This window comes from Chinchilla lanigera, unplaced genomic scaffold, assembly GCF_000276665.1.
Source record: "Chinchilla lanigera isolate Chin_1 unplaced genomic scaffold, ChiLan1.0 scaffold00002, whole genome shotgun sequence".
NCBI classification, from domain to species: Eukaryota; Metazoa; Chordata; class Mammalia; order Rodentia; family Chinchillidae; genus Chinchilla; species Chinchilla lanigera.
The window spans coordinates 4034121-4060031 of record NW_004955403.1 but is presented as its reverse complement, the minus strand read 5'-3'; the positions used below and the strand labels follow the sequence as shown (position 1 = coordinate 4060031).

The 25911-nt window shown below is 45.8% G+C and overlaps 1 protein-coding gene across 1 annotated transcript in view; it reads right to left on the bottom strand.

Annotated features, from left to right (window-relative positions):
• Hecw2 (HECT, C2 and WW domain containing E3 ubiquitin protein ligase 2) overlaps positions 1-25911 on the bottom strand; it is a gene marked incomplete at its 5' end in the record, with an annotated part of 193309 nt that overhangs the window by 36158 nt on the left and 131240 nt on the right. Inside the window, 4 exon segments of the mRNA XM_013512122.1 lie at positions 3390-3503; positions 4654-4774; positions 13807-13916; positions 17013-17096. Coding sequence (XP_013367576.1) covers positions 3390-3503; positions 4654-4774; positions 13807-13916; positions 17013-17096 — 429 coding nt within the window.

The window sequence follows — 25911 nt, the reverse complement described above, 5'->3', positions numbered from 1 at the left end:
AACCTGGTGACCTCAGAAGGCCAAAACTCTACCTTCACACGGTGCTAATGCCGCCATTTTCTGACCACAGCTTCTAACCAGCCATGGAACTGGGCCACACCCCTACAGACACACCAATAACCTGACCTCTCCCGGCCTGCAGTGACCTCTCCCCTCGCTTCAGACGGCCTGTTTCTTGATCCCACAAACACCCCTAAACCCTGTTCTCATGAAGTGGATTTCAGACCTTGGGCTCCAACTTCCTCATGTTCGGTCCTCTGGTGACTAAGCTTTTATAAAACTTGTCCCGTTGGTTCTTGGGACAATTCACATATGGCACAGTGGGAAAAGGTGGTAGCAAAATTAATGAACTCATATTAATCCATTATTACTACTGAAAATGCACACTTTACCCAGATTTCCTTAGCTTTCAGCTAACACCCCTTTTCTGTTCCAGGGTCCCAAGCAGTGCATTACATTTAATTATCATGTCTCTTCCTGACTGTCCAATTCCCAGATTCCCCTGGTGTGGATGACCCGGACAGTTTTACGAGTAAGGTGCTTCCCACCATGCCCAGATGGGACTCCCTGATGCTTTCCCTGCGGCTGGACTGAGGTGAGGGGTGTGGGGAGGAGACACGGGGGCTCCCGGTGTTTTCATCCGGGAGCTGAAGGGTATAGTCTACCAACACGGCTTGGGACTGTTGACGCTAACCTTGACTGCCTGACGGAGACGGCGTCTGCCAGTTTTCTCTACTGCAAGCTTCCTTCCTCCCGCTTTTCCACACGGCACCACTTGGAAGAAAATCACTGTGTGCAGCCCACACCTAAGATGCAGGGGTCAGACTGAGCTTGAACTGTGTTCATTCATGTGCTTAATCAGCATGGATACGTACTTCACACTGGGGGTTAAAACCCAATACTACTTTATGTGTTTCGCTGCTCAGCTGAGCCTGGCTCCGGCAATCGGGAGCTCCTTCGGGTGGCTCCTGTGACCTTACGGCAGCCTCCATCGCGCCACGTTTTCGGAGAGCCTCTGTACTTTCCGGCAGATGCTGCGAGGAGTTTCAGGCTCTGTCTTGCTTGGCCCCACCACAGTCCTAGAATCAGCCATCTCTCCACCCCTGGGCTTCTCATTCGTTAGAAACCAAGCCTTGAACAGCAGATACCTATGTTTTTAAATACCCACTGCTAGACCTAGACATGAAAAACTTACAAAATGATACCTTTGGTGGGCGTTAAAGTTGGGGAAAGCAAAGTAACATAACTCTTCTATTTCTGTAGCTCAGTGAAAAGATCTGGGTAGCTTTTTACTTTGGTTAGTTATTACAGTCCAGATAGAGATGTTCTGACCGTTTCACGTGATACAGTCAATGTGTTTGAAAAGCTGGAAAGGCTTCGAAAGCCCCTTCATTTTACGCAGTTCTAAGGTCCAGCAGGAGTACAGTTGTGATCTTTCTAAGCAGTAAATGTATTCTCAATACCTCAACAGCAAGATAATGTCAACATCTAATTATCTGTATATATCATGATGGAATGATTAAGCCAAGAGCCCAGAAATCCAGCCTCAATAAGCCATCCAGAGGAGAGAGAGTAAGAGATGACTCCTGATAACCGAGGTCGCACCTGGGGCCACAGCAAGTACAGGTGATGGTGGCCAGGAGTTCCGGATATCAGAAGGAATCGAACACAGAGGAACCAGCTCCACTCAGTCTGGCCCCTTCCTGGGAACTGATCGCCTCAGTCCATAACAGAGGAAATGGCATGAGGAAGGCCACACCTACGAACCATCTGCTCTACTCAGAACACTTCCCTCTGCCTCTGAGATCTCAACAAACTGGGCTGGGCACAATCATGCGTGCCTGTGGTTCCAGTTCCTGAGGAGGCTGAGGCAGGAGGATCACTTGAGCCCAGAAGTTCAAAGACATCCAGGGCAACATAATGAGATCTTGTTTCAAAAAAAGACAGTACAAGAAAACAAAACCCCCCCGAACAGTCCAAGGTCTAACAGTGAAGGAAGCAACTGGAGTCCTGGGGGAGGGAAGGATCCTCAGCCACACCAGACTGGTTCTGTAAGGAAATGCCTGGAGTCCCAGGTACACCTGGGCAAGACTAGCAACATCTGTCTTGCTTCCCTAATGGTGCACCTGCATCATTAGGTTAACACCAGCCGGAAGTCCATTTGTGCATATCGGAATGAAAGGCTCAGGCACCAGGCAGGCCTCTGCCCAAACCCTGTTACTTCATGAGCATTTTCCTTTATTCATGGCTGGCAGACAGTTACCAGTCATTTGCTTGGATGGCAAAATGGTCCAGTGGGACAAGAAAAACTCCATAAAGGCCACCGCTCAGGACTTCAGCCTTCTTCTTGGTCCTGGCCCAAGAGCACTGGATGCAGAGACAAAGGGCCTGGGGTTGAGTCCTGATTTTGCTCTTCCCTAGCTCCTTAAACAGGAAGTCACTTCATACCTCAGTGTCTCCATGTCATCCACCATACGCTGAGGGGGTCTGTGGGTTGGATGTTATGACTACGATTCAACAATCTTCTTTATTCCCGGATACGAACGGGGTGGCCCTCAAACGATGCTAACCAACAAAATCAGAGAGAACACTGCCAGCATTCAGACAGCTCAGAGGGTACTTTTTAACTTCTACGTCATAGCTGCAGGTGACAAGGAAGGCAGTGAGACAGCCCCAGGGGAGGAGGGAGGCCCCCGGAGGGACAGGAGCGATCCGTGTGAGGTGATCTGCACCAGCCTTGCTGTCTACCAGGCACAGGTAGAGCAGACACTGAGTGGGAGTCTTGGCCCCTTCTTTTCTTAACCCTTCCAGATGTGCGCGCAGGGGAGAGTCGCGAAGGGCGGCCTGGTCGGAAGCCGTCACCTGGTAGGAAGCTATGTTGGTTGTTGTTCCCTTGGCACCTGCACACCTCCCAAGGCAAGAGAAACACTTGGCGTAGAGGAATAAGGGCCACCACCCAGGGCCACTGCTGCAGAAGCCTCCTGGGGGAACAGCAGCAGGGCTCTAAGCCTTTCCTGAAGCGGAACTTCTCTAACAGGGGACCCAGGGCAGCAAAGGAGACCCCAGATGTTCAGATGCAATCCCTCGGTTTTTGTCCCTTGAAGCCCCATTTTTTTCCTTGAAGAGAAATGCAGAGAGAAGAAACCAAACAAGACTTCTGCCCTCCAAAAATGATTTCTGTTACAAGTTTAACCCCAGAATCTCTAGGTCAGATGATCTAAAAACCAGCGGAAGCATTACGGAGAAGAAACAAAAGCCAACATGTTCAAGCTTATGAGAACAGCACTTCCTGCCAGAAGGATTTCCTGTTTCAGGCAACCGCAGCGACGTGGAGAAACATCCGCCCAAGGCCGCAGCCTGCGTCCCGGCCTCTTCTCTGTTCTACTCACCCTTCCTCCCCGACGAAAGTGACATACAGCTTATTCCTCTGCAGGTCTTTTCTGGAGTAGCCCATGATCTGATTAAAAGCATCTTCCAGCAAGTGATCTCTTCGGATAATTAATCTGGCCATAAAAAGACAATTTGAAAAAATGCAGATTATTTTCTGATCCTTATCTCTCCAGAACTCGGGGCACCTGCCATTTAATTTCTGTTTACAACAATTAACTAGGTGAGAAGTGAGTTACTTCACATCCACGCTGTCTGCAGTACACATTGTCTTCAACTCTCAACAGCATTAGCAAGAGTTACGTAACAGAGTCACAGGTAAACAGAGCACCCACCCCACCCTGGACACACCCGAGTCCTTTCCAAGTGGCCAAATCAATTCTCCCAGAAGGCAATATCATAAAACCACACACACACACATGCACACACACACACACACACACCCCACACAACTTCTGTTTACTGAGGGGATAACAGCCTGATGACATAATGCTTTCATCCTGAGTGCACCTAGGCAAGGATTTCAGTTACTAAGTACCTAGGAAGAGACTGAGAACCAGGAAACAGGGAGAGAAGAAAAGCCTGCGTTCTCCGAAGCAAAAACCAAACCAGAACAACAATAACAAAAGCCTGTCCGATGGTGCTTAACTTAATTTTAAATGAAGAGCATCTTGAGATTCTGTAAAGGACAGATAGAAATGAAGGGTGCCTCTGGCCGAATAATCGACTAGTGACAAGGACAAAGCCACCCTTCCACGGACACCAGCGTGCCCTCGGCTGGCAGTGGACAGGAGAGGAGGGGCTGGGCCAGGGGCACGGTGGCTTTCTGGTGCGGACTCTCCCTCCTCCGCAGGTGGCAGAATGAGCTCCGGGGAGGACACAGGATGGGACGAAGCAGGGGGAGGGGGAGGGGAAGTAGTGTGAACCCCTCTGAAAGAGAGGTGGGTGAAGGGCAGAAACAATATTCATGACTCGTTCTGTTGACAAGTGAAGTTGCCTTCACAGAAAAAAAAGAGCCGATCGCTACGCCTTTCTATCTGAGCAATGTCTCACAAGCCCGGAGAGAGCTACTCTACAGGACAAGAAAGTAAATCAGCTTTTCTGTGATGAAGTCCAGAACTGTGTTTTACATGACCCAGTCATCTACAAATGCCTAAAACATCACGCCCACTACCACCGAGGCTCGTGGTCCCAAGTCACAAGCGGTTTCCTCAGTTGCCACCTTCACCATCACGAGCCACGTGGTTTGTGTCGCTCTTGACTTACTTTAACTTCCCTGGGCCTTGTCCATATCCTTTAGTCTCTAACTTCCTGTAAAAGTTCCTCAGTTTGGCTTCAAAATCTCGCTTGTAGGGGGCCGGAGCCCGGGCGTTGGCACGCTGAGTACCTGCGGCAGACAGCAAAAAGAGGGCAGCTGTGTTGGGGCTCATGCCTCCCGCCCCCCAGAACACAGCACCGTGGCGATACTCTTAGGCCAAGCACGACCCCCTCCGCAAGTGGCAGCATGCAGAAAAGCTTAGCCAGGGCCTCAGGAGAAGTCTTCTTGGCTGCTTTTCGGCTGAGAATAAAGATCTTGTGTGAATGGTTACAAGGACAACCGCGTGTTTCTGGGCTAAGTTCCCTTCTCAGTCCCCCACGTGTGAGTCAAGCAGCTACTCATGTCTAATGGTAACTGCGCAGCATGAAATCTCTCTGCTTGTGCTGTTGAAGTCACAGCAGGGGGCAGAAGTTACAGTGTGAAAGTTCAGGAGACAGAGGGCAAGGAGGGTGTGCTTATGTCATGCGCCCTACATCCTTACCAAAGCAGCCCCACACAAACTTCTTCTCCATATTCACTATAACTAAGCATGATTTCAGACACACAGCTATGTACACTTCTAAGTTCAGTCAGCTAATTTTAATATGAATATAGAATTCAAATGTAACTGCAGAAGACCCATGTCACCCGCTTACCTGAACAGATGCTAACATTTATCACATTCTTAATGCACCAGCTACAGTATCTACAGATTATCTAAAGATGCTCATGTCCTTCCATAGCCAAGTGTTATTACTAAAGTGTGAAAGTGAGCCGGTTTCTTCCTCTTTCACAGAAAAATCTGGCTTTGTGTCACAGTGTGACGAGGCAGCCAGGAGGGACATTACATTGATGATGGATATGGGAATGGGACCCAGAGGCGTCACAAAAACTACTGGAGGCTTCCACTAAATATTTCCCAACAGAATGAAAACAACCAGAAAACACCCACTGTGCAATCTCGCTCGTTACACACTGTGCAAATTCATTAAAAAGTTATTCCACAAGTGAATTGCATCATGGTTATTACTCATTGCTACTACTGTGTAGGTTCAACAACAGACGCCCACAATGAATCAGGTGGAGCTGCTGCCAAGGGTATTTTTGCTGGGGAGACAGAAATAAAACACACTAAACAATTAGAGGAGAATTAAATCCTAAACAAGACGACATACAAACATGAAGCAGGGGAGACAAAATACAGCCCTGGGGCTCTACCCAGGCCTAGAGGTCTATTTTGTCTGCCCTACATGTTAAAAGACCTTAAAGTAATCACCAACATTTAACAGTTACACTGTATTTCAAGTTAAAATTTCAAGTTTCAAGTTTCTTTCTCTTGAAAACTATTTGGGGACTTTTTTTAAGGTTGTTATGTCTGATTTATCTCACTTAACATTACAGTCTCAAGGTAATCATTTTGATAGCTTATATTTACATTCAAATTCACAGATTTTTTTTTTAAAACTCAACGAAAATATTAACTTGACGTTTCCAGGGAAGTGAGTGGAAAGTCTTTTAACAGTTTATTCTTTTTTATTTTTCATTTTAAATAAAAGAAAAATAAACTATAAAAACAATGGTATAAAATTTCAAAACAAGATTGTAGGAGAGTAACAATGTTTAGTACACTGCATATTGCTATCTTCAAAGTCGTTGCTCAGATTACAATATATAATCTGCTTGTGCTTGATCGGGCATGCCAGCCCGATCAAGCAGTGTAGGCATATGCCCTTCCTTTCATTGAGCTAATAGCAATTAGAATAACTATCGTAACTATCGTATGTGTGTATATGTATGTGTGTGTGTGTATATATATATATATGTATTTATTTATCTATTTTTTCCTTTCCCCTTCCTTCTTTTCTCCTTTCCCCCATTCCAGTTAATCTTTCCTTTTGAGCATTTTTTTCCCATTTCACAATAGCTATTGTACCTTTTAGATTTTATTTACTCTTTTGGCTTCTTACACTACGGAGACGATAAGATGCTTACACATGCAAGACTGATTTATTTCACTTACGAGTATGGACCTAATATTTGGGGACTCTTACAACCGGCTTGCATGTCCCTGGGGAGCCATGGGCAGTGGGCCGTGCACTCTGCCTCCTGGGTATTTGTACTGAACACTGGAGATACAGAAAGGCGCAGAGACCGTGAGTGGCACGGGTAGAGAGAAAGACAGAGAGGACCCAGGAGGGGGCCTTCTGGGAAGCAAACGGTGTGGATGGGAGAGGGTCTCGCCCGCCGGGGCAGGGCTGCGGGAGCCGGATGAGCACACCCTGCATGTTTGGAGGAGGCTGAGGAGACCCCACTAACCTGGGAGTCAATAGGAAATTAAATCGGCCAGGAGGGCTGGAGCCAAAGTAGAGGATTTGAAAGGCCTAGCTAGCTTGCATGTGAGCAGAGGACAGACGGAAGCTCCTGAGGTGGGAGTAGCACACAGTGGTGTACTGCAGAAATCATTTTCAGAATGTGCTGGGCAGATGGAGGGTGAGAAAGAGGGAAGGAGAGACTGGAGGGTGGAGGCACAGGTAGGAGCGGTTGCAGCAACTGAAGCCTGCGAGGAGACTGCCTAGTGGAGTGTGGTGGCTCAGAGGGCCATGCACAGTGGGAGCCACGCCCCAGGGGCCACAGAGACAAGTAGGAGGGAGTAGCGGGCTCTGAGGACGATACATTAGCAACCGAGACAGGCGCTGTGACCGGAGAAGTTCTTGTTACACAAGAGGGACGATGCTCTTTACACTGGGATCTTGAGAAATCCTCACAAGTCTGGAAGAGGCTGTTGTTATTATGACCATCATCATCATCACCTGCACCCAAGGAAAGGAAGATGCCACTTCCTGTCCCATCACTTGGCAGTGACAGTAGGTTCAGGACCCGTGCCAGGTCTCTCTGAGGCGAAGGAGTGTGGGAAGTGCGCGGCACACAGGCAGGTGCGGCTGCGGGCACTCCAAGCTGGGGATGACTGCACACTTGTGTCTGCAGCACAAAGCCCTGCACAAGGGGTAGATGTTATTGTTACTGGCACAGAGGCACCTCTGCTCAGAGGTACAGAGCTGAACACAGGGGGAACTGTGTCGGAATTTTATGAGTGGATCTTTACAAAACTGGCTACTGACCAACAGTCTGTCTGGAGGTCTGTTTACAGAGTTGTGATGTGTGTGTGTGTGTGTGTGTGTGTGTGTGTGTGTGTGTGTGTGTGTGGTACTAGGGATCAAATCCAGGGCCTCTGCACTAAGCTATAATCCAAGCTCCCTTTTTTAAAATTTTGAGACAGAGTCTCACTAAGCGGCTCAGTTGCCCAGGATGAGCTAGAACTCGAGCTCCTCCCGCCTCAGCCTCCCTGTGTGCTGGGATTCCAGGCATGCACCACCACACCTAGCTAATTATGAATCCTTTAACTAAAGAGCTGAGAATTATGGCATAAAGAAAATGAATAAACTAGACTTAATGGGTCTAGGGAGCAGAAGAGACCCCTAGGCAGTGGTGCCCCACCTTGCCCGCATACTGGGCTCATGCAGGAAGTCACACATCCATTAGAATCTGTGGGGTGGCCCTGGCAGAAGCGTTCTCTATAGCTTTCCAGAGGATTCCAGCGAGCAGCGGTGGCTGAGAACCACTATTCCCTCGCAGGAAGGAAGATCAAATGGAACCAAAGAAAGATCTGTCTCCCTACTTCCTATTACCTTTACCTATTTTTTATTTGGCTCTTTATTTTCACACTGGGTTTCTCGTATTAGAGAAACCACGTGATATTTAAACTTGAGTGTCTGGTTTATTTCACTTAACATGGACTCCAGGTGCATCCACCCATTTTCCTACAAGTGACGTATTACGGCAAAGCAGAGCCCCATGCTGTATAAATGCCACATTTTCTTTACCCATTTATCTGTTGATGGACATATAGGCTGCTTCCCAGATTTAGCTCTTAAGAATTGTGCTGCTATAAACATGGGCGTGCATGTGTCACTGTAATATGATGTCTTCAACTCGTTCAGGAGGATACCTAGAAGGGGAATAGCTGGGTCAAATGGGATTTCTAGTCAAATTCTTGAAACAAGTCACGTGCTACTGCCAGGTCCAGGACAGACAGGATGCTATTTCCACTTTGGAAACCAAAAATGTTCTTAGAAGACTGACCATTGGAATTGCAGGGGAACCATAACTTCACGAGAAGTTCTAGGACATAACACTCTTACAGAGAGAGCACTTTTACGATCTTGACGTTTTACAAAAGGAAATCAGCTACACAAAGGTCAATGCTACATCTAAGTGATCACATTAAGACCTGACCTCCTGGATGGTGGGCGTTATGCTAATTTTTGTCAGGGAAAAAACCTCAGCAGCAGACACTAGGGCTTTCTCTCTCTGTCATTGCTAGGTTGACCAAAAGCACTTTCACAGAGCAGTATTCTATTTCCATGTACTGTTACAAAACTGCGTCATATCCAAGCGGAGGAACTCCATCTCAAAAGACACTGGAAAAATGCTGGCCTCAAACTCCTGAGAAGTCTGGGAGCTTGTCACCGTGGGTGTGAACCTGGGAACGCGGGTGGCTTTGAGGACTGACACTGGCTCTGCACTGGCTCTCTCAGAGTTTGGCCTGACCGACACAAATCCTGCCCCACGCCTCCATCCCGGGATGGCCTGCACGCCCATTTTTCCTGGGTTTACTTCAAAAACACACGTACACACAAAACCCTGCGATTTTTTTTTTCTTTTAATTCCTGGTTAACGATCAGGAACAAATCATCAGGCATTCCTGTAATTTCTGGGAGGCTCTGTTTTCTAAAATACAACTCACCACTGGAACTTCAGGGGACAAAACCAAAAACCATGTACCCTGGAATTAAAACCGTGGCGGAAAGCACGAGCACCGGAGTCTTCGTGTGCTTTCTTTACTCTCCGAGAGCACTGGGAGGGCCTCGGGCCATTTTTCAGGCTTGTGGATATTCATGAACACGCAACTTACTGAAGACAACTGGATGTGCTGATTTCTCAGACCTTGGCCAGGAAGGGCCCTATTACTAGGGAACACGGGAAGGTATGCCAGGAGCCGACATCCTGACTGCACCAGGGAGGGCAAGGGAGACAACCGACCGAAAACAAACCCTCTGCTGAGAACCGGGAGGAGAGGGAGAACGAGAGGGAGGTGGCAGAAAAGAGAGAGTGGGAGTGAGGACCCGGATGTACATCCCATGAGATGCAAAGACTTTGGGCGGAGAGAGAGGGGCAGGTAGATCCCACTCAAGCAGTCCCGCTACGTGCTGCAGGCGGTACTGCTGTCCAGAGACCTTCAGAAAGGACCTCATGACTTCCATCCCCTTTGAGCCTGCTTCCTTCTCTGGAGTGCGACCCAGCGCTGTGCTAGCTTCCGGCTGGTCCCGTTCTGCTCACGCACTCCCAGCTCTGCACCCAATTCACCGGCACAGCGATTCCCCCGAACCACAGAACATGCACGCGGCTGTGCCCATAAAGCAAGGAGAAGCGGGATGTATTTCAGAGCTTCAGCAAACAGCGGGTTAAACAAATTCTTATGCTCCGAACGTCACAGCTCTGGTTACCTGGAAAATTCACATAAGACAGCACATCTCCAAAAATATTAGACGAATTAGGTGTTATTGAATTTAAATTCCTAGAAATGTGCAGCTTAAATAAACCTCTGGGCCCGCTCTTTGGCACAGTAGACCATATGGCATAACTGAGGTTGGGATTGGCATGATAATGGTGCTAGAAAAATAAACCTTCACATTGCAGAATTTTGACAAATTTTAGGTGAGCACTTTAGCAGTTGCAAAAAGCAGTGAGTCAAAGTTTCCGAAGCCCCTCTCTCTTCCGTACCCAGAGAGACGTGTGAATGTGCCCGGGATGGCACAGTGTGGAAACATCACCAGGTTCCCGGGCATTCTGAACGGAGACCATTCAAATTTATGACGGTCATAACTTCCCAGTATCATTCTCACACCACTGAAAAGGGTGAAACTGTAGCTACAAGCACAGGGTCAGATCGCTTTATTTTTAAAAATCTGTTTGAAATGTTGCTTTTTTGTTTCAGGGCCAGGGATCTAGCTCAGCGGCACAGTGCCTGCCTGGCAAGCGTGAGGTCCTGAGTTCGATTCCTGGGTCCAAAAATAAAAAAATAAAAAATAAATTTTAAAAAATGAAATGTTGCTTTTTTACAAGACCTCCAGGAATACCGCTAGATGAGGAAGCTGTTTTATGTAAAGAAACAGAAGATTCCTCCATGGCCAAAACGAGGCTGGTGAGTCCCGCCCCGGCACGAGCTGCAGCCGGCACCTGCTGTAAGCCAGCAGCATGTCCCAGCCTCCAGTGCGGGTCAGGAATACGGCCTGGGCTGATTCCTCCCGAAAAGACCACCGCAGACACGGCCCCAGCTTCGATGTGCTCGGAGGACAGGTGTCTTTGGAAAGTGCCGCCCACTAAGTAGTTGAGGTTCCCAAAATGCGTCTGGTCACCAGCACGCAGTAACTGGTGTGCACTTGTGACCCTACATAAAGATGGGGACTTGGTCAGCAGCTAGGGCGTTTGCGCAATTTCAAGACCGTCCAGCCAGGATTCAGAGCACAGCTTTTATAGTCCTGGCAGAGATGGAAGCTGGCGTTCTGCCTCTTTCTCTGGAAGGGCGGGGCTCAGGAAAGGCTTGCAAAGGACAGCCTTGGCTGTCATGAGCAAAGTCCTACATTGCTCCGTTCCTCCTTCTAGGTATCTTCCCAAGAGGGTTAGAGACGTCACACCACTGTGACACATACACACCCACGTTCAGAGCAACACAATTCGTGATAGCTAAATCTTAGAAGCAGCCCATATGTCCATCTACTGACCAGTGGGTTTAAGAAACTGTTATTTACACACACTGGAGCACCACTCTGCCATAAAGAAGGATACACTTGAGTCATTTGTAGGAAAATGGGTGCACCTGGAGACCACAATGTTAAGTGAAATAAGTCAGACACACAAGCTTAAATATCACATGGGTTCTCTTAAGTAGGAAACCCAGAGGAGAAACAAGAAAATAAAAGATAACAGGAAAAAGGAAGATAGATCTTTTGCAAATGGGAAGGGGACCAAGAGATGTGGGGAGGGGCCACCCCGCGGCCACCGACAGACACAAGCTCCACTCTGCCCTGAAATCCGGTCCCTCGCGCCTCTCCTTCAGCCAAGGCTGTCCTTTGCAAGCCTTTCCTGAGCCCCGCCCTTCCAGAGAAAGAGGCAGAGCGCCAGCTTCCATCTCTGCCAGGACTATAAAAGCTGTGCTCTGAATCCTGGCTGGACGGTCTTGAAATTGTGCAAACGCCCTAGCTGCTGTCCAGTGCGCTGGCGCATCCCCTCCACATCTGACCAAGCGCTCTGCGGGCCTGGCCCCACCTTCCGCTGTCTGTCACTCTGCAATGGGTCGTCGTCCTCACGTAGCACATGATCTGTTAGTGCATTGATTGGCCCTGCTTGGGATAAGGTGATTTATGACTTCACACTTTTCAAAGCTAACAGCCTCGCTCTGACTCCACCCTTCCTGGACCCATGAGCACCTGGCTCTGTGAGCCGCACCTCCCAGGAACCCAGCTCCCCAGGAAAGACTTCCCTACGCGGATCCTGGGACCCATAGCTCGCGTCCATCCATGAGCTCCTCCACCCAGGCCCTAACCTGCAGCCTGAGGCTCCTCACATCCCCGCCTCTCCTTGCCTCATGGTCTGGTCTTCCCCTCTCTGCTCTTCCGGGCTTCCCCGGCCACTTGTCACTGAATTCCTAGCTGCACCCTCTCCCGCCCTTCACGAGCGTCCTTCCAGCTGTCTGTGGGAGTCTCCAACTGACAGCCAAAGATTCCTCAGCAACGCAGGCCCAAACCAGTCCTCTCCCCCTTCCCTCCTAAACCCACCATTTTCCTTCTTGGTAAGTGGAGCTGACATCTGCCTGGTAGTGCAGCTCATGAGTCCGCCTCGGTCCTCCCCCACCTGGGCTCACAGTCCTGGGACACTCGCAACCTGAATTCCTTCGCTTGTCTCCCGTCACAGGCCTCAGGCAGCCGCCTCCCCAACACCCCGGCCTGGCCTGCAGGAAGAACTGTTCCACACCCGTGTTCCCAGAGCCCTCCGCACCAGGGGACGAACCACAGAGCGCCACGCAGACGGTGCTGACTCACCGCCCCACCACAGCGCTTCAAAGGCAGACGGTATTGTTCATCTCTGCCACGGGTCACATTCCGTGCTTGATCACAGTCGGATGCCCCATAAACCTACACTATATGAACAAGCTGATGGATCTCTTCCTGTCTGGGTATGCAATTAGGATGCCGTGTGTTATCACAGCCGCAGGTGAAGACACATGTTACATATCAAAGAACCCGCAGCAGCTTGCAGGGACACATTGGAAGTTCGGATTTCTATTGAAATAGTCTCAGTTCTGGTAGCTGTTAAACTGTGAACAACATGTTGCCTGTTAGTAAGAGTAAATGTATTTGCTGTTCTGTCAGCCCAGCTCTACCTTCCTTAAAACACTCCTTTGCTAAGCTTCGTCTTCGACCACTTCTTCATGAATGGGACATTCACTTACCCCATTAGTCCTTAATTCACATTTACCTCTTTCAGAAAGAGTCAGGCCTATGAATATGTGTTCTATCTGCCCATTTATCTGCTTTTAATTTTCCAGTCTAATGCAGGTAGTTCATCCCGCAGGACAAATATCCAAGTCCATTACACTGAACGCCTTTCCTTCCATTTTATGCAAATTCCATTTTATTTCCGGATGGTGATATTTTGTTATTGTCTGTCCAACCTGCCTCCCCACTAGAATTTTTAACTCCAGAAAACCTAACATACTGTTCTGTCCCTCAACACTTGCCAAGCTGTATTTGCTCCTACATAACATCATGAAAGTAAAGTCCATATCTGAGTGCATCCTACTATTAACTTTTACTGTCAACTCATTATCTGTCCAAATTAAGTCCCCATGGCAGCAAGCACTCTGAAGGGACGGCGGCCACCACACAAGCAGCAGCTGTGCTAGCCCTAAAGATGAACCCCATGCTCCCCATGGTCTCTGTGAAGGACAGGGTGACCGATGTGGGGCCCACTCCTTAGGCCATCACGGGCAGCAGCAGACTCACCTGGTGAGTTCTGGGGTGAGGACACAGGGGAGCCACGCGGGGACTGACAGTAGCTGGGGTGGAGTAAGGCGTGTGGAGGCACGTATGACATTATCTCTTCTTCAAACAAGCTGTGGAGACAGGAAGCAAAATACACATTTTAGTCAACGAGGTGTTTCCCTGATTAGCAGAGATGTCAACCCCTCATGCCGACCTGTTCCATCAGAGGTCTCTTCTGTTCTCCTCTACCAGGATCTATAGAACCTTCCTTCCATAATTTTATATTTTGTAGCACACATTTATTATCTATCTATCTATCCCGATACGTATATGTATATAGAGATAAATAATACGCAATTGCGTTATGCATGGTTAAAACTATATAAAGCTCTGTACGTACATGCCATTCTTGAGATCTTTCCTCATTCAAAAAATTGTTAGTCCTGATAGCTATGTGAATAACAAAAATTGTTAGTTCTGATAGCTATGTGGATAACTAGGATCTCCAGTGTTTGTCCCTTTTGCTTGCCAGAGAGCAGGTAATTCTATGAATAAATCAGTTTACTTATCTGTACCTGTTTTACAACTGGGTGTATCTATCAACAATGGTACAATGAATGCCCCCTCTATGTCAACTTGTAAATGCATAAAAAAGTTTCTTGGCGTAAACACAATGTACTCCTTAAAGACAAAGAAGAGCTGCCCAGTCAAAATGCTTTTACCTTTTCAGCTATGCAAGAGACTATCAATTAACTAACTCACTCCAAGGTTATAGAAATGGCAGCCCCACCCAGCCCAGACAGTAGGATATGTATATGTAATATATATATGTATTTCTCTTTTAGTACTATCAGACTTCTGGATTTTTCTCAAACCTAGTAGTGTGAAGCATATCTCATGATGTGAAATTGCATTTTATGATTATTAGCATCTTTCCATGAGTTTATTGGCTATGTATGCTTCAAGTTCTTTGATCTTTTCGTATCCTTAATCATATTTCTTTTGTGTTCTCTTAAAATTATTTAAGGGCATTCTTCATCTATTCGTGTCTCTTTGCTTTATGTGTTGTGAATATTGTTCTTCCACTTTACTACCCTTCATCCTTGTATGTGGTATTTTGCACTGTACACACTTATTATTCATGTGGCCAAATTTACCAATGAGATACGAGACCTGCAAGAAGTACTTGCTTTATACAACTGGAGTTATTGAGTTATTTACATGGAATAATCAATAAAAACACAAGATCATTTAAAAATTCTTGTGTTTATAACAGTCATATTAGAAAATAACTTTCTAGGGGCTTATTTTGAATTGAATAATGTCCTAGAGGTGCATTTTGGCTTATGACAATAAAGCACATTTGTGCCAGGAGTGATTTTCCTTTTTTTTTTTTTTTTTGGTTTTTCTCTGGTACCAGGAACCGAACTCACGACCTTGCGCTTGCCAAGCAGGCGCTTTGCCGCTGAGCTAAATCCCCAGCCCTGATTTTCCTTTTTAACAAACGAACAAACTGTAAAAGCAGATGCAAATCTTCACTCTATATGCCATAAGAACACTGAGTTCATCATCACTGACTGAAACGGCTCAAATTCCAAAATGCTATAAAAATAATAAATTGGAGATATGAATAAAACACCTACATTTTCAATAATTATTAAATATTACTTCTAAACAAGTACATATAACACATTACTACCTTGTATATTATTAAAATAAACAATGTACTTGGTTGAAATAAAGATCTAGAACTGAAAACATCATTTGTATGTAATAATCACAGAACAAACATACATGCGTGAATTTCTCATACTTCTCCCATGACCCACAAAGCTTCAGACACATGCTTATTCCCCAGATGGGACAATGTGGCCTTGCTCTTCCTATAAGAGTTTCAGATATTTTTGAATTCAACTACGTAATACAAAAATTCAAGCAAAATGTGGTGTTTATCAAAGTGCAAATATTCTAAGGTCTAGTGTAATAAGATAGTTAAGAATATTCATCTACAGATGACTTAATAAACAGAGGTAAGGGATAATCATGAGTATTTTTTTTTACTAATTCCAAAAGCAGAACTCATAGCTTAAATGAAACCAATTGAGATCTGTAGAATGAAGCAAGAGTTACATCCTACCCAGGATTTTGTAACAAGGTTTTAACTGTTTTATCACCAACCAAACTTGGAACACCCTGCGGTGTGTACAGGCCATCTAGCAAGCTGCACGGTGCCTTCAAAACCGGCTCCATGGCCTGAGGCAGGGGCAGCCTAAGACCCGTAGTGCTGTTAGGAATCAAGGGAAGCGCGCTGTCCATGGAGAGTAACTGCATCCTTTCCAGTTGTGCTTCAACTACACACTAAAGGGAAATAACTTTTTGGTGACAATCAAGTGAGCAGTCAAAATACAGCAACCAATATGGTAACTGTGGAGTGGAGAGCAGGAAATGGTCAGGTCAAGAACTTCGTGAGAAACCTGAGTGCAGTAGTCAGCACTGGGGGATAAACAAAAACAGAGCCTTATTGGCTTGGGGTCGCATCCCCCTAGGTGCCGTGGCAACCTCAGTGAGGGGCGTCCCAGGCACGGGGCAGAGCACAATATTCCTTTACTCCGGCGTCCTACCTGTGAGGGGTAATACTAAAAATAAGAAAATCTTCTGAAAACCCGACAGTTTCCCTTCTCCACTACTCTAAAATTTAAAGCCAAAGCCAATCTAGCCATCACAAAAGGAAATGCAGGGGGTTGGTTGTACGAAGGGCTATCAAGCTGGCAGTGAGTGGAAGGACCAAATTTCAACTTTGTGATCTGCTTTCCCCAGGCTAAACTCTCAAAACCACAAAGTAAATAAATAATACCTTGAATCAGCAGAAGGACGCAAAGCACATTTTGAGAAAAGAATGGAAAGAAAATATAAATATGCCCTCTTTTCAACACCAAGGGGGGTAGCCATGAGTACCTTATTTGGTTACCCTCCCGGTCCACTGAGTGGGACATCTGATCGGTCTCTGCAGCGGTTCCCCCCACACCACATCCTTTATAGCAGGGGCGACAAATGCAAAGTAAACGAAGCTCGCTAGAGCAGCGCCCTAATTCAGCATGAGTATTTCCTTCAGCTGCTAAGGACAAAAGAGACATTTTGAGGCTACCAACACAGACATGTTATTTTCCAAAATGCTCCACTATAGCTTACGACAGGGGGCTGTCACCAGTGGCCCCAGTGTCACCTACCTCAGCAGCATCACAAGGTCTGCATCACTCGAGAGGCGCACCAATCCTGGGGTCCCTTCTGTTCTGATAAATTGGATCTTCTCCCTATCCAGACAAAGAAACAGCTTAGAATATATACAATAGGCTTTTGGAAAATAACTCGGTGGTCACGCACATTGTTCGTAACGGCCACAGCAGTTCTTGGGACCTCATGCGGCAGCCACTCTGTGATCCCCGGGAACACACATCCCCAAGCCTCATGGTCCTGCCTGCAAGAAGGATCTGGTGAGCGTCCATGCCTCCCACTTCTAACACTTTGGGAGAGATGATTTGATCATCTGGACATTTTGCTGCCTAAGTACCGGTGGTGATCTGTACCTTTTTTGAGTTTGGGTGGGAGTCTGGACAGGGCGGCTGGGCGGCTGGGCAGCTGGGCGCAGGTAGTGTTCCCGTTTCTGAACTAGGGATTTCACTATGGAGCAGGGCTGTTCACCCGTTTTCTTAGGCTAATGGGTGCTTTGCTGCTTCTGGGTCTGGCCCTCTTTTTGGGCTTTCTCCAGTTGGGCTGGCAGCTTCTGGTGGGCCTGGGTGAACACGAGCAAAGCAGTGCAATCCAAACAATAAATCCACTTGGAGGTAAGGCCAGTCTTAAGCCTGCACCTAAGCAACAGTTCTGAGCTGCACTCCTACTTCCTCTAAAAAGCAGGGTTCGTCCTTTGCTGTCCAAAAAGGGGAGGTACAGGGATATAATGTTTCCCTGAGGATTTATCTTTGGAATCAGATAGTATTTATGCCTTATGACTTCAATACAAAAGCATATGGCTTCTTAAATAAGTGAGAAACTGAAGCACTGTTTAGTTACACAGTTAGTGAAACAGATAGTACACATACTCGTGTGTGTATATGTATACCTGTGTACGCGTATATACACTTACACCATATACATATCGAACACAGCATGGTTTCTACCATTATTTTATCACAGATAGAAAGGTAACACCAGTGTTTTTTTTCTTGAGTCATCTTCCTTCATGGTACTATTTTCAGCTTGTCACATGAATATATTTTTAATAAAAATTTTCCCAGTTGTTTTCTCTCATTTACCTCATACCATTTCAAAGAACATCATATTCTTTTTTATAAGATGGGGGGAAATAGCATTATCTACGGTACTGACGCCATTACATTTGATTGGAGCATGGATACCAATAAGACACCTAATTTTACTCTGAGTGCCAAGGACAATATATTCTGACCATTGTGCTACTAAGTAAAAATCAGTCTTCGATATCTTTATTTAGATTTAGTTCTTATCTATAGAGCATCTTGATTTTCTCCTTGATTTTCATAAAGTTCCACTGCATTTTAGATTTCCTAATTCCAAGTTAGGAAACTGCTTACCAACTAGAAGGCAAGATTTACTTGTTTAGATGGAAAATTCCCCAGTTCACAGAAAGCAACTTGCTCTTAGCCATGCGGCTTACGAGGCGTGGTACAGAGTTAAGTCCTCACTTTCTTCCGGCCGGATTCCTCTAACATAATATGTTGGTATGTGAAGCATTAAGTCTTCAGTAGTGGCCAATTTTCTTTTCTATCCTTTACTGCCAGAGCTGATTAATATTCTTTAAAAGACTGTGAAGAAGTGAGTGGTGGACACATACTGCTCATGCTAAGGCCAGAACCCGAAAGGACACTTTCCTCCAGCAATGGATCATGCATCTGAAGGCCCACTATCTGCTGAATGGCTTTTCTGATAAGAGATATAAACACTGGCTTCAAAAAGCTAAATTAGAAAAAACTACCTAGGAGAAAAAAGGACAATTACTTCACCAAAGTACTTCTGTGAGGTTTCGTGTAGCACCAGGGAGACTCCAAAGTTGTCTCCAACACACTGTATCAGCACAGTTCAGCCTCACAGTGAAACCCAGCAAATAGGATGAAACCGAAAAGCAAACAGTCTGAGCTCTCTCCTACCTGCCTGGACTGAAGAGAGCTATGAATGGGCTGAAAAAGCATGTGCCGGACTATGGCCTGCAGATTTCCTGTGAATAAGAAAAATGTCACTGCCCCACTGAGTCACAGGATGATGTGGCCCAGAAAGGAAGCGGGGAGGAAGTGTGCCAGCTGGGAAACTCTCCACTGCATCCAGCCACGCACCGCTGGGCGGCGGGGGCAAAGGGCCATGCTCCAGGGGAGAACGCACCACAGGCACGCGAGGAGAGTCTCCAATCTGCCACAGCGACAGCTGTGGGCGGACTGGAACCACCTGGGGCACGTCACACCCCTGAGTACTCTCTCACACTAATATTCACTCAATTCTCAGCGAGCGTTTTCTGAGCACCTCCTATGGGCGAAGCCCCGTCCTACACAGTGGGATCTCCACAGGGGCTGAGACAAAATAGGAAATCAAGGAGCTTGCGGCGCAGGAGAAGAGAGAAAGTCACAGGCAATTCCAATACTAGGGGAAACTGCAAAGTGTCCTGTCCTCTGATCTGAACTCTCGAGGCCCTACCCTGGCACGCCGTCTAGGAGACGCTTTGTGAAGTCCTCTCATGTAACACAAGGGCATTACTTTCTTGATGATCCAGACAGCACCTCAGGGTGGAGGAAGAAGGAGAAATAGGCTGATGTCTCAGAAATCCTCAGAAATGTTACATCTTTTCTGAGAATGAAAAAGGAACTGCTCCCTGGTTATCAGATATTTGCCCAATCTTCTGCAGACCAGTGTTTCTCAAACCCATGTCTTTGTCTATGAGAAATCTTCAGGCAGGATCCTGAATTCTGCAAGAATTTTTAAATTTCATGTTTCCATGCTGTGATCAAACTGCCTAAAGTGACAGAAGTGAATCTGTGTAACACAGATGTCACTGTCTGAGCCCTGCTGCGTGACTCAGCTTCAGGTCTGCATTTATGGGTTTGCATCCAAGCAGAGGAAAAGACTCATGGGGCCGGGCCTGGTGGCGCACACCTGTAATCCCAGCACTAGGGAGGCTGAGGCAGGAGGATTGTTGTGAGTTCGAGACCGGCCTGGGCTACAAAGTCAGCTCAAGGCCAGCCTGAACTGCATAGTGAGACCCTCTCTCAAAAAGACTTGTGGGGAGTGAGCAAGAGAGGGCAGTTCTGGCTGTCCCTGGTGAAGGGGCAGAAGCAGTCCCTGTGTGTCCACAGGCATAGTTCTCCCAAAAAACAGAAGGACAGTTTTCCTGGTGCAACATCAATTTGCACCATGAAAAGGATCGAATGGGACTAAGTAACGTAAGTAGCCTCAGGCTAAAGAGAAAACAGAAGAAACAGATTATAAAAGTAAATTATTCACTTATGCTAAATAATGCACGAAAGATATCACAACTTCTCCCAAGAACAGCAGCGTGGCAGCAGTCTGCAAAAGGGAAGGTGGTGGCGGATCCCACCCATGCCAGTTCTTCCTCAGTATCGCACTTGGGGAAACACCATCAAACAAACTTTCATAAAAGAAGGAATCAGCAGATACGAAGGGAGCATGGTGACAAGTGTAATGCCACAGACACGTGATGGACCATGAGAGGCGAAATAAAATGAACCAGATCAAACAGCAGCGACAAAAAACACAAATAAGCCCTTGCACTGACCACGGTTTCAACATCAGTACTTCGGCTTCTGCAAACCAAACTGTCCTCACATGAAGTACTCATTCAAATGCTATTCATTTCCTTAATTTTTACTTAATTCATGTATCTTCTGGCTTATAGTTTATAAAAATTGTAAGCATAAGAAATCTGTAAATACAGATACGTGGTTCAAGTCAACGTGATGGGTTTGCAAGATTTCTTCTGCTTTTAAGAGTGGAAAAGAACAGCTTCGACTCAAATTTCCATGAGTTCACTAGGGGTTTTGAGTTCATTAGTCAGAGAAACGCTGTTGCAGATGTATCTGCCTGGGGATGTCTGAGCCTTACTTGAAGATGTTTATCAGGCTGACTGGCTAACGCATGGCATTAGAAGGGATCTGTGGCGTGAAGAAATGTGTTGAATCCTAGAGGGTGGTGATGGGGATGCTGATTTCCCTGCAGTGCAGAACTTGTGGGGGGCAAAAGCCCCTGCTCCCCCGTCTCTGGCTCCCGGCACTGGGCTGCGCACACAGTCACCACTTGGCTAAAGACAAGCCGAAAACATGACCCGCGGGTGCCCAAACAACAGGTCTCCTCCTCACCTTCCACTCCGTGTTTGGGATCAACAATCTCGCTATCACATTCTGCTGTGGCAGGGGGAAAAAGACACTCAGAAAGTTGACGTCAAGTGATTTACTAAACCAGAGTCCACCGAGGGAAGTGCAAAGACAGGTAAAGCAGCAATTTTTTTTTTTAAGAGGCAATGTGTTAGTAAGAAAACCCACAACTTAAAACACAGTGCTAAACTGCACGGCACAGCAGTTTAGGAAAAAAGTCGCTAGCTAGCGCTGTCACTCAGATTCACAATATTTAGGCTGTGCAACCACTTCCTCCCACACACGGAGCCACCCGCAGGAGACCAACGCGAGCGGATCATCCGAGGACAAGGAGCACAGTCTCAGGCTGGAATTCCCACAGGAAATACTCTCCCTGAAACCTGAAGATGGGCACGTGCTCTACACTCTGCGCCCTCAGGTTCCTGCAGATTCAGCTTAGGGACACATTACAGACACAAGTCCCTCAAGCTGCTTGAGGGCAGTTTAGAGAAGTGACTTCCCCGTGATCTAGTGTCAGGAAGGGAAGATGATCACTGACCACTCAGACTCGTCATTATAGGCAGCGGGCGCCCTCTGACTTTACTGACAGCCAAGCACTAGAAAAGCTCACTTTTCCTTCTACCTCTATTATACAGGTTACATTTGGACGTTTAGGTCCTTACGGCTATGTGATTCTTAGGGATTCAAAGGAGTCAGAAAAATTAAGAGTACAATTTGTTGTAAGTGGGTATAAATCATCTCCAGGCTACAAACTAAGAATTGCTTAATTCTCTTTGCTTGTTTCCTCACCTTCAGCACAATTATAGAATGCAAATAAAATACTTAGCCCAGGGCCCGTGTAAGACTTGAAGAATTTAAACTATTGAGTACATTATTAGGCAGGCCTCACAATGATTTATTCTTTTTGCAACAGACAGTGTGATCTACCAAGAGGAGTCAAGCTGGATTTCTGATGAGCCACTTCTTTTTCTATTTCTGCTGTTAACAGGCCATTCGCACCGAGCTGTCTGCCCATCCCACACGTTTATTGAGCATCTCTGTGATATATGGTAGGTAAGAAACTGGTCTCTTCATAAAATCAAAATAATGCCATAAATTTCAAAGAGATAATCCCTGGGAAAGGCCTGCATTTCTCATAATGCAGTAGATGAGAAATATGATTCTCAATAAAGCAAAATTCTGTATAGAGTGGTTCCCTCTGACCCATTATCTCACTTTCTATTATCTTGGTTAGTAATGGTCAACTGTAGTCCAGAAATATTAAATAGAAATTTCCAGAAATTAAAAATTGATACATTTCATATAACTTTCATTATAATTGTTCTAATTGTTCCATTTTACTAGTAGCTATTGTTGTTCATTTCTTACTATATCTAATTTATAAATTAAACTTCATCCTGTGTGTATATACATGAAAAAAATCACAAGCTATACAGAGTTCATTCCTCTGCAGGTCCCTGGCATCCCCTGGCAGTCTTGGAAGGTATTCTCCGCAGGTGGGGGGGTACCACGTTCCAGCAAAACCATTCTGGACTCTATAAAAGGAGTTTGGTTATCATGCAAAAAGCACCTACTTAAAATACATATTTCCTAAGGCATTTCAACAGCTTGACCCTAAGCCCATCTTTATTGTGAGGAATTAATATCTAGGATATACTAGAGTCTGTAACTAGAGGTACAAATATTATATATTTGATAACAAGTATTCATTTAAAAATATATTTAATAATTGAAATTATACTCTCACTCCTTGTAAATTTGCTTGAAAAAGAAACATACCAAAAATCCCACAAAAAATGCTTATTAGGAAGCACTTAGAACAGGTTCTAAAAAATCTGTGTTTCTTACTGTCTTAGGGAGCGAAACGCCACTCGTCTCACCAGGCCTACAGGAAGGTGATGTCTTAATGCACCTCTGGACGGCTTCGGATGTTTTTCTCCCTGATGCTTTGGCCCTCAGAACTTCTGGTGATCCTCGCTCAGCCCTCTGTCTAAGTGTAGAGCAGCCACCCTGGCCTCGCTGGATATGTGTAAGAGTTTAGAGAAACAGTTCTTGTAGGAATCTGTGCAAACAGCCCTACAAAGCCTCCTACGCAGAAGCTAATCATGGAACTAGAGCAGCCCTCGGTGCACTTCAATCACATGCTCAGGTGACACGGTTTCGTGCGGTTGTACAATCATTCTCCGGGCCAATGGTTTGAAAGTTAGAACAACTTCAGAGGCAGACTCCATTGAGTGCTTGTGCTGCAATCAAGAATGAAAGGTGACTACTAATATATTAATGTAATTTTATTGTATGCTTACTATGCTTACAAAGAACCAAGTGCTTTGTGTTTCTTATGCAATTTAATCTTTTGAAGAATACGGCAAAGTTAGACACCCTATCGTTTCAGGGCATCACCTTGGAAGGCTGTTAAATGCCGCATTCAATGATAAGTAAACTGCAGAGGCAGAAGCCAGACCCATGTCTGTCTGACCCTGAATCTAAACTCTTACAGTAAATACCTTCCTAATTTCTAAGAGTCATGACTGCTGGTCTCCAGAAAGAGCCAGACTTCTACCAGCACTTTCCAATGACCATTCCTCTGTGATGTCTATAAATCACTTTCACCTAATGTTTTTAATTCAATAATTATGCCTATGCTAATGGTCCACTGGAGAATGACAATTTCCATCTGGACTTCACCCTATTTTAAGTTAGTATAAGAAAGATCAGATGACTGTCATGCAATCCAGGCATCTGAATGACCAATAAACAAATCAGAGAAGGACTCAGAGATGGTTGGACAGGTATTAACAGAAAAACTCCAATATTGGCAACAAGAAAAAGAAAATTCATCAGGATAAGCAGAAGTAAACTCATGCTATTTAGACCAAGGAGTTCAGATGTTTAACTGATATTAATATTTTCAGCCCACTATTAAATGTAGAAAAATTCATTTGCTATAAACAGGACAAGAAATAGGTTACAAATTTTGAACACCGGAGTTTATTATCAGCCAGCTTATAGAAGTTCTATAACCTTCTGCATTGTTTGATCATTTTAAAATGGGGAAATATGTTTTAAATTAAGAGTAAAATTGAGTTACAACAAAGCTACAAGGCTCTCAAAATAGGATGATGGAAGCTACAGAAGCTCTGAGCGCTCTTGTTTCTAACCTGGTGAATCTAAAAACACACATCGTTTGCCTTTTGTGGCTCAGACTTTCTTGGCCTCCAAGTAACTGATTTACTAATAACACGAAATGCAGAATGGCCTGATTTATGCAATAGAACAGTAGCACAGATCACATTCTGGAGACGAGGCAACAAAAAGCACAACAGATCACATTCTTGTGGCAAGGGAATTTCCATGTCAGTCAGAGAAGAAGCATCCTCGTGCCCGAAGTAATTATCGCTGATGTCTGGGGAGACCGGACCTGGCCTGCAGTAGGTTTACTGGCTGGACACAGTAATGGCAGAAGAGAGGAAATCCTCAGCTCAGTTCAGGTTTATGACATTCAGGTTCTTTCTCACAACAGACTATTGCACAAACAGCAAAACTACAAGTTTTACTGAACTTGGGTGCATTATATTCACCTACAAAGTCTTACAAGCTATTGTAAATGACTACATTTGTAATTAGAGCTCAAATTAGGCCTTGTTATTTCAACTCTTGTCTTCATGTCACAGCATGTGAGCATGTGGTGGGGCTGTGGCCTTCTGATGAGAATGGCAGTCGGTGCGACAGGCCACGGAGACGCACTCCGCTCTACAGAAGGGGGCACACCTGATGCTGACTTTCCCAACTGGGGCAGTAAACCTCTTCCAAGATTAAGAAAGGAGAGAATCACAAGAACGACAATAACTTGGTAGCATTCACACTTGCATGACAGAGGAAGTCAGCAGAAGTGATTTCAGCGTAGCCGCTGAGGGTAAAGGCCAGGTTCTCTCACATGAAAACCCACAGCCGTTCCACAGGAAATACATGCAGTGGCATTTCAAGGGAGAAGGAGCTACACATGAATACCATCTAAACCAAAAGCTTGCTACCTGCTGGCTTAGAAGAAACTACAAAAAAGAAAAACATTAAAAACTTCCTCGTTCTATTAAGGAGGAAACAAGAATGATTATTTTAGTGCCTGTGACGGAGATAAGAAAGACTGCACCGAACGCTACACTGGTGTTAGGGTTTAGAGCTAAAGTGTCCCCTCAAAATCTCCTGTGCAGAGGGTGACTGGATCACAGGGTGCTGTAAGCATCAGAGGGTTTATGGATGGACAGATGAGATTTCGGCAGAGTGTGCTCTTAGGTGGTGGCACCCGGCTGGAGGAGGGTCGCTGGAATGTGGCCTGCCAGAGTGCACTCTCTTGTCTTGAAACCCTGTATCACTTTAAATGTTCTTGCTTTGATGTGTTTATATTTGTGATGCTGGTATGCTGCTACTGTTCTATTTTTTGTTTGTTTGTTGCTCATTTACTACTCTCTTTAAAATTAAAAAAAAAAAAATTTAAAAAAAAAAAGAGTGCATTCTCATCCGGGCTTTACCACTCTCTCTGCTTCCTGGCTGCCACTAGGTAGCAACTTTCTCTGCCAGGCGCGTCTGCAGTGCTGTTTCTGCTGTGGAGCCACCAGCCGTGGACTGACCCCGCTGAGCCTGCAAGCCAAACAAACTGCTGCCCAAATCCCCCACAGAGGCGTAAAAACCATTGTGTCTGCCTGATCAGGGGCCAGAATAT